The sequence below is a fragment of the Acipenser ruthenus genome, chromosome 47, assembly GCF_902713425.1.
Source record: "Acipenser ruthenus chromosome 47, fAciRut3.2 maternal haplotype, whole genome shotgun sequence".
In the NCBI taxonomy this organism is placed as follows: Eukaryota; Metazoa; Chordata; class Actinopteri; order Acipenseriformes; family Acipenseridae; genus Acipenser; species Acipenser ruthenus.
The window spans coordinates 2,605,280-2,615,000 of record NC_081235.1 but is presented as its reverse complement, the minus strand read 5'-3'; the positions used below and the strand labels follow the sequence as shown (position 1 = coordinate 2,615,000).

General features: G+C 41.1%; 1 protein-coding gene across 1 annotated transcript in view; it reads left to right on the top strand.

Annotated features, from left to right (window-relative positions):
• Window positions 1–8,754, top strand: part of LOC117428961 (interleukin-12 receptor subunit beta-1) — a 22,784-nt gene extending 14,030 nt beyond the window's left edge. The window contains exons 13-16 of the mRNA XM_059013930.1: window positions 1,466–1,606; window positions 4,482–4,563; window positions 6,550–6,619; window positions 7,375–8,754. Of these exons, the coding sequence (XP_058869913.1) occupies window positions 1,466–1,606; window positions 4,482–4,563; window positions 6,550–6,619; window positions 7,375–7,644 (563 nt within the window). The 3' untranslated portion in view covers window positions 7,645–8,754. The remainder of the gene's footprint in view (window positions 1–1,465; window positions 1,607–4,481; window positions 4,564–6,549; window positions 6,620–7,374) is intronic.
• Window positions 8,755–9,721: the final 967 nt, after the last annotated feature.

Below are 9,721 nucleotides of genomic sequence, written 5' to 3'. Positions count from 1 at the left end.
CTTTAAGTCCTTAAGTTTTTATAAAGATTGTTTGTCAAAGTATCAAAAATTGTGCATTTTCGTCTTAGTCATATTAATTAGTGGTGAATGTTCAATAAATGCTTGTATTGCTTTCTTCAATGATCTTATATTAAGTGTAGGGTGTGTAACAGGGTGATGAGTTACGTGCATGGGTCGTCACTGAATAATAATGAGTCAGACACAGAGCAGTGGGTGTTGGCACACCGCACAGGCGCGCAGATTAATTAACACAGGCCCCGACGCAGTTTACCAACAGTGGTAATCCTAGCGAGGGATTTAATAAATAAAACAAAACAAAACAAAGCTAAAAATAAACAGTTGCCACACAAGGCGAGGGCTAGTCTCAATAAAAGAGGACTTCCAGGAACCTACTAGACTACAAAAACCCTCTCTATACACTGTTTGTGACCAACCTCCCCTAAACTAACCTACTGCTGTTGCTCCCGAAGTCCCGGCCTCCCAGCGACTCTGGGTCTTTACCACAGTCCTGGCTGAGCAGAGCCTTCACAGGCACCGTCTTGCAGGTGCAGGGTTCCGTTGTAGTTATCCGGCAGAGCGGACGCTCTCCTCCTTGATGTCCTCGAGCTGTGGAGCAGACGCTTCCTGAGCTCCACGAAGCCTCCCCGGGCACGCCCCCCAGCCAATCCGCACCTCCCGATCAGCTCAGCGCTGGGTGAGCCTAACTGCTCAATTGGTTGCTCATCAACGCGTCTCCTGTTCCACGTCCCAGCTGCACACATCTGCACTGGAACCAGCGACAGGGCTCTCCCTGTCACAGGTGCCAATACTTTTGTCATTACATGAGAGTAGCTGTTATCTACTAAATGCTAATATTTGACTCTGCTTTCTCTAAGATAAAATTAGATAGTCGTGGTGGGGACCAAACAAGACGTAGCCACACTGTAATATATGAGCTTTCAGTGCTTTTCCTATTGGCTGAAGTGTAATGCTGGCTCACGGGATCAGCCTATTTGCACCCCCCCAGTGCATCAGCACACACAACGCCAGCGATGTTGGCTCCAGGGGTACAGCCTCCCTAGCGCCTCAGCATGGCAGCCGTGTGGAATGGGCTGGGTGGGGCACTTCTTAGGGGTCATCAGGTGGGCACCTCCCATCTTCAGTGTTACGTCGACTAGCCCACAACACCTCAGGAAAACTTGACATTGATCCACAGAATCCTCCCATGGCTTTAATGTCGGATACGTTCCTTCAATGGGAACTTGCTAGAAACTTGTGAATGGAACGTTTTGAAATGACGCTAATGGGTTAAAATACATTGTAACTATATAGACCTGCTGTGTTTGTCATGGTTCTCTTCTCCATTACATCAGAACATTACATTGATATATCTCAGCTTTCCAAAAGAAGGTTTTGATTTTGACCCCAGTTTGTAGTGTTAATTAATAACTTGCTGTGCTCTTCCCCATGCTTGTCTGTCACCCAGTTGCTGAAGTAGATGGGGAGATGACAGAGTATGAAATCAAGAACCTGTCTTCAAATACTGTGTACAAGCTGGAGATAGCAGGGACCACCGCTCAGGGGGAGGGAGTGCGTAGCACCAGACACTTTCAAACATTGCACAGAGGTATCAGCATTATTATTATTATTATTATTATTATTATTATTATTATTATTATTATTATTATTATTATTATTATTACTGTTGTTGATTAGTAATTGGGATAGTCTACTGCATTCATTGTGCATGTCTTGCTTGATCCTAACAAGATCCTTGCATTTGTATTTCCATGTGTGACAGGGTAGAGTCATGCCCAAGCTGTTACAGGCAGGAAAGAGACCCAGAGACAGATAGAGACTCAGAGACAGAAAGAGACCCAGAGACAGATAGGAGACTCAGAGACAGAAAGAGACCCAGAGACAGATAGAGACTCAGAGACAGAAAGAGACCCAGAGACAGATAGAGACTAAGAGACAGAGACAGAAAGGAGACTCAGAGACAGATAGGAGACTCAGAGACAGAAAGAGACTCAGAGACAGATAGGAGACTCAGAGACAGATAGGAGACTCAGAGACAGAAAGAGACCCAGAGACAGAAAGAGACTCGGAGACAGATAGAGACTCAGAGACAGAGACAGAAAGGAGACTCAGAGACAGATAGGAGACTCAGAGACAGAAAGAGACCCAGAGACAGATAGAGACTCAGAGACAGAAAGAGACCCAGAGACAGATAGAGACTAAGAGACAGAGACAGAAAGGAGACTCAGAGACAGATAGGAGACTCAGAGACAGAAAGAGACTCAGAGACAGATAGGAGACTCAGAGACAGATAGGAGACTCAGAGACAGAAAGAGACCCAGAGACAGAAAGAGACTCGGAGACAGATAGAGACTCAGAGACAGAGACAGAAAGGAGACTCAGAGACAGAAAGAGACCCAGAGACAGAAAGAGACTCGGAGACAGTTAGAGACTCAGAGACAGAGACAGAAAGGAGACTCAGAGACAGATAGGAGACTCAGAGACAGAAAGAGACCCAGAGACAGATAGAGACTCAGAGACAGAAAGAGACCCAGAGACAGATAGAGACTAAGAGACAGAGACAGAAAGGAGACTCAGAGACAGATAGGAGACTCAGAGACAGAAAGAGACTCAGAGACAGATAGGAGACTCAGAGACAGATAGGAGACTCAGAGACAGAAAGAGACCCAGAGACAGAAAGAGACTCGGAGACAGATAGAGACTCAGAGACAGAGACAGAAAGGAGACTCAGAGACAGATAGGAGACTCAGAGACAGAAAGAGACTCAGAGACAGATAGGAGACTCAGAGACAGATAGGAGACTCAGAGACAGAAAGAGACTCGGAGACAGATAGAGACTCAGAGACAGAGACAGAAAGGAGACTCAGAGACAGAAAGAGACTCAGAGAGAGAAAGAGACAGAAACAGAAAGAGACTCAGGTTCCTTTTATACATGTGGCCACTCCCCAGTTAGCATCAATTACCTAACTGGGGAATGGCCACACCTGTGATTGCTGGCAGGGACAGATTTAACCCCATCCCTGCCAACCTGGCATTCCCACACACACACACTGTTTAGAGCAGCAGGGCTTCTGCCCTGTCACAGTATGAAAATAATGTTATCCAGAAACTAGTATACATCTTTAGATTCAGATTAAAAGAATAATTGTATACCCTGTAATAAGGGTCAGTGTGTGTTTTGTATAATTCTCTATTACTGTTTCTAATTACTAACTAATGTCATTTTGCTCTTTTGAAAAGTCAAAATCCTCTTACTATCACTTCTATAATCACTTCATATATTCATTTCTTGTATTTAATGGAAATCAAGTTTTACATACTGTAGCAGTAGTATTGGCTGTTTTAGATTGTGGTTGGAGCAGGTCAGTAATGGGACTTGGATTCATATAATACTACCATTGCATAGCAGGTGGATCTGTTCCAGGGTTTCTATTAGCCTTTGATACAGGTGAGAGGCATGGTTCACTGTGAGTCTTATTATCACCTCATTGAAATGTCCCAGACGCAATATAATGGGAGTCAGGGGGGACACGCTGCTGATAGGAAAATGACTCAGGTTATTATCACTCACTTGTATCAGTCATACAACTGATTTCTACCCCCACTTGATATCACTCAGGGAAATCATTGAAGATATACACAGAAGTGCGTTGCAGTACAGCACTGGACTGTTCTGCCTTAGAAAGTAAATGGACAAGTCGACAAGGCCTTTTATTTTCAGTTTTTATTGCATGTAAAATTTCCTGGGAATGTCTCAGGGTTTATTAAAAAATGTATAAAACAGGCGAGGGAACATTCTAAATTAGAAGTAAAACCAAACATTCTAAATTAGAAGTAAACCCAAACATTCTAAATTAGAAGTAAACCCAAACATTCTAAATTAGAAGTAAAGATAACAACATGCCCCAACCACAGCCCAGCGTAAGAGATTAATAACATGGGGATAAATAACAAGACTGTTGAATTTGCAGACGACACAACACTTGGGGGAATGTGAAATCCTAAATGATTAAAACTACATACAGAACTGGGTAGAAACATGGCAAAAGAAATGTCATGTCATCAAGTGTAAAGTGTTACATGAGGAGACCCAGCTTGATGAAGTTCTGAGATCAGTCAGCTACTAGGAACCAGGTGAGCTGAGATGAAGTTTTGAGATCAGTCAGCTACTAGGACCCAGATGAGCTGAGATGAAGTTCTGAGATCAGTCAGCTACTAGAAACCAGATGAGCTGAGATGAAGTTCTGAGATCAGTCAGCTGCTAGGAGCCAGATGAGCTGAGATGAAGTTTAGAGATCAGTCAGCTACTAGAAACCAGATGAGCTGAGATGTGCTGAATGGCCTCTTCTCGTTTGTGGATTGTCTTCTGTTCTTGTGTATTTGTGCTCATTTGGAATTTGTAAGGATGGGTTTGTTACCATGAATTCCTGCAATTTCTCTGGCAAATTCATTTCCCTTTGTAGTTGTAGGAAGCATCTTGCAGTGGACTATAGCAGCAATCAGTGTCTGCACACTGTCTCTCACAGGAGTCCTGGCCATCAAAAGGTAAGGCGCTGGGTTTGGAATCGACAAGCAGAGAATGAGCAGCAAGCTAACGTGTGTGAAATATTAAAGTAAATATTTACAGGTGTGGAGGTTTAACAAAAAGGAGCTTACCTTCATTTTTGTTTAACATTCCTGTTACTTTGAATAATTTCTTTAGGCTCGTATATGCAATTTTACCATGAACATTATTTTAAGCATCTCTCCTCAGAAACTGTAAACAAAATAACATCCCCATCAAGCACTTACTCTGATGGAATGTGTTCCTGACTGCAAGCAGAGCCACGTGCCCACGTGCAGATGAACCCCTTAGGGGCCAGGTGGGCATACACAAAACTCAGAGACCATAGAGATTATTGACAGACAGATAGGCTAAACAGCCCTTCAGTTCCTACAGTGCCTGTGTTTCTACAAAAGCCTGTATTTAATCTACTGTTAAATCTGTATATCACTGGATAAACAAAAACACAGCTCAGAGGCAAAAATAAAAGTTTAAACAAAAACAAATCTCGCTCACAGAATACCTCCACCCAAAACAAGTACCATGCTGGTCCTTCCAGCACACGTTCTTCTGCCCTGCTACAATCACGTTAATGTATTTTAACTTTTAATTCTTTGGGATGTGCAAATAATTAATTTGAGAACTTCTTGAATGAATGTTAACGTTAAGCAGCTTGCCTGTGTAGTAATTACAAGATGATGTCATGTTATACTGTATAGTAATTACAAGATGATGTCATGTTGTACTGTATAGTAATTACAAGATGATGTCATGTTGTACTGTATAGTAATTATAAGATGATGTCATGTTGTACTGTATAGTAATTATAAGATGATGTCATGTTATACTGTATAGTAATTATAAGATGATGTCATGCTTGCCCGTGTCATGTTGTACTGTGCTTGCCTACAACACATCAGGTATTTTTGGTTTCGTATAGAATATAAGATAATTTACGAATACAAAAATATAAGAACAATAAATGTAGTGTTTTTGTGATACAAGGTGCCATCAATTCTCTGCATTAATTTGCAGGCCTATACATGTACAGCCAGTCGCTGAACATGTTTAAATCCGATTTCATGTAGTTCAGAGTTCTACCACACCGGTATATAATGTTGCAGAGCCACGACTCCAATTTGATGATGTATCATTAAAAACAAACAATATTCTGTAGATAGCTTTTTCAAAAACAGCCTGAAGAAATGATTCTAGGATTATACTAGGAGTATGAAACAAAAACAAAGGTACGCTCTGTTTTGTTAAACTTCCACACCAATAAATATTCAATTTAATGCATTTCTGTCTTGTTTAGACTCTTTTTGTATAATTTTCTCTTTCGGTCAGAAAATCCTGGTGACTTTTTAATAAAAGTTTGAAGCACCCCTGTGACCCCAGTAGAGCTCTCAGAATCATGTCTAACCTATAAGTACATCTGGTACACCAGAGTGTAACCATTAATCTGTTCCCCTGCAACACTTCTAATAGATGTTGAAGATGTGGAGTTTTTTTACTTCCATCCACTAGGGGCAGAGTGTTGCCAGGGGGCAGGGTAATGGTTACACTCTGGTGTAGCAGCTGTACTTTGAGAGCTCTATTGAGGACACAGGGGTGTTTTAAGAAAAATGTCACCAGAATGGGATGCCTGAAACAGAACATTATACAAAGTGAATCTAAACTGCATACATTATGTAACTTTAAATTCCACCCAGGTTATTAAAATCTTGACTTTTCTATGTGGCATTCTGTGTTTCTATCGCATATCACCATCATTTCACAACATCAGAGCTCAATTGCACAACATGAAACACAGCAGTTTGAACAGGTGGTTAGCTCGAACAAGATAGTTATAGTTAATGTTAAATTGAGACTTCCCCTTTATTTTCATTCAGGGTTTTTAAATGGCTTAAGAGTGACTATATTAGCTTTAAATATTACAATAAAACATACAATTCAGCATTATATAAAATGAACCCATTTTTTTTCAGAATAAAGAAAGTATTGTTGTCTGCAATACCCAGTCCAGAATGCAGTTCTGCAATGAACTTCCCTGCACAGGTATGCTTTCTGCTTGATTGTTTAACAATACAAAGCCCTGAGGAACATGTCTGAAATATCAGCTATCGTGAGAAATATATTCGTCTTGTTGTTTAGGGTTAGGGTTGGGGTATTTTTTAAATACAGGTCACAGGTTAAAGCTAACAAAATAGTCGTTGTTCCACCATGCACATCCAATCATCATATAGGTCTCAAATGTGCAGTTTTGAAAGAAACACATGTTTTTATCAAACATGTTTTTTCTAACATGTTTTTTTCTGCTACTACACTAGGTTAAGAAACCTCTGTTTGCAAGCCTTGCTTTTAAACTGTCTTGCACTTCCTGGGTCGTTTCACCTAGAGGTGGCCTCTTTCCTGTCAATAACCGATCAGCTGCTTCTCATGTTGACTGACATGTATCAGCCAGGAAAATGACCCAGAAGACACTGCTAGGGGGGAATAAAGTTAAGCAGGAACAGCCTTCCTGGAAGTCAAGAGTATTTTCTTTAACCTAGTGTAGTACCAGATGTTTGTTTTAAAGTAAAAATACATGTTTGCAATGAGACGTTTCACGTCTATGTAGCTGATGCAGATAACAAAGGGGTATGATTTATGGAATAGTTTTGTCAGCTACTATCACTTTAATGGTTACACTCTGGCATACAGTACCTGGTCTACCAAATATTTAAGATATTTAAAAGAGCCTATGAACTATGAAATGGCAATGGTGAGTGGTGCATAATTAATTGCTATAGTATTTTCAATACACATTCCAGGCTCCTATCCCTCTACAAGCACTGAAATGTGAAGAAGAGGATGAAGTGAAGGTGCTGGTAGTGCTGGAGAGAAGCGCTGGACCCCCCCCTGCCGAGGACACAGCCCTGACGAGGGCTGAGGAGAGCGGGGACAGCGACCACACAGACTCCTCGTCAGAGAGCGGGAGCCTGGCCGGCTTTGAAAGCAACTTCAATCCACATTATAAAACACAGGTGCTGACCCACCCTGAACTGGAGGGGGACGATTCACATGATGAAGCCCATTTATAGAAACAGACAAAAAACACTGAGTGTGGAGCAGCCTAAGGGCTATGTTAAACAAGGCAATATTGTCAATCACAGCTGACAATAATAGATAGTACACACATTGCCTAGCGTAAATATACACTGGCAACCTTGCCAAAGAAGATCTGACTCATGGGTCTCAAAGTCTCTCCTGGTAAAGGCACGACCGCGTGGTGTGCAGGGTGAGTCGTACAGTCAGAGCAGTGGTGTTTATTGCTGTGTGAAGCTGCTGTTCTTCGCTGGGGATTCCACAGAAAGCTCTGGCAATCCAGTAAGATCGTCAGGGACTGTCTCCAAATTGCTGGCCAATGCCTGGTGAGCTCAATCAGACACCTGCAGGACTGTCCTCCAGCGGCCGGCAGCTCACATCCGCTGTGGAGCTCCTGGGTGTAAAGAGGTGATTGGCTTGGGGATCGGAGGATGCCCACTGACCTTCAGTTCTCCTGGTGTTGTCGGGAGTTCCTGCTGTGAGGGGCTAAATTGACTTCTAAATTGGGGTGAAAACTAGAGAGGCAATTCCAAGATGTTATTGTATTTTTCAAGGTTAACAGATGTTATGGAGACTGTACACATATAGAATATTTCCATATTGACATGTCACACAATTCTTAACAGCTTGGCATATATATATATATATATATATATATATATATATATATATATATATATATATATATATATATACGTGCATATATTTGTGTGTCTTTGTTACTGTAAATGTGTGTAGGCTTTCTCAGCTGTTTCTTGCACTTTTATCAATACAGTAGACCAGAGCTGTCCGACTTCTCTAGCTCTCTAGCTTCTCTAGCTAGTTCTAAAAATATCACACACAAAGAAAAAGGGTAGTTTACTGAGAAAATGTAACAGCAACTATACTCGGACACTACTGCGGTAGCTTTCTGCTCACAAGACATTTTCAATGCGTTTCCTCCATTCTTAATTCACCCCTATTTTTTTAAAGTAGAAAATCATGTTAGTGTGACAAAATGAAAAGCTTGAAATATGTCATGTAAGTTATCTGGTTCTTGTTTTGTAAAATGTACCTCTTTCAAAAAATAGGAGTTAAATGAAGACTCGAGTAAACTTTGAAAATTGGTCCTGCATGTTTAAACATCAGCATGCTGAATGTTGTCAGACTGTTACAGATTGCCCTTGCAGTCTTTTCAAACTCGTTAAAAACTTGAATTGTGCGCTTCTAAAGAGCCATATTGTATTTGCCATGCATGGAATAGAACAACTGATATGATATGCGCTGGCAACTTTTACCTAGTGTGAAAAAACATCCCAAAGACCTCATCTTTTCAGTATAGAAACAGAAGTAGAAGAGGGAATTGACTTTATAAAATCCACTGCTTCAGATTTAGCACAGAGAGAAGGAAGAATGAGAGGGTGTAAATGGAAGTTTAGAACAAATGGTAGGAAGCAGTGTTTTACACTGAGTTCAAAATGAGTGGACTAGCACAGGGGTAGGCAACCCTGGTTCTGGAGTGCCACAATCCTGCAGGTTTTGTAGGTATCTCTTAACATCAATTGCTAAATACATGGAACACATGGTCATTCTGACCAATTAAGGCAATCATTGAATCAATTAGGGCTTGGGCAAAACAAAAACCAGAAGTGTCTGTGGCACTCCAGGACTAGCCCACCAGGTGAAGCATCTAAAACACTAAGAACATAAAAAAACTATTAGATTCTGTCCTAACAAATTCGATGCACAGGTCTGGGTGAATGGTGTCCTGGGACAGGATGAGCCTTGATGGCCTTTTTTGTTCCTAAACTTTTCTTATATTCTTCTTTAGCAAATTAATGTTTTTGAATCTAATAATTCACTCTGTATCTCTCAAATTGAACAAAGAAGCAGACACTTAAGCTTGCAGTTTGTGGCAAGGATGATTATTACCTTCTGATGAAGGGACTAATAAGAAAAAGTGCATTTGCAGTAAAATGTACATCCTGTCGTGTGGCTTTTCTGTGTATTTCAGGCCAGCATCTTCACATGTTTGCTGGTTTCAAAGAACATTCAGCCCACACTGTGTATTTTCCACATGCAAACCTCAAACAA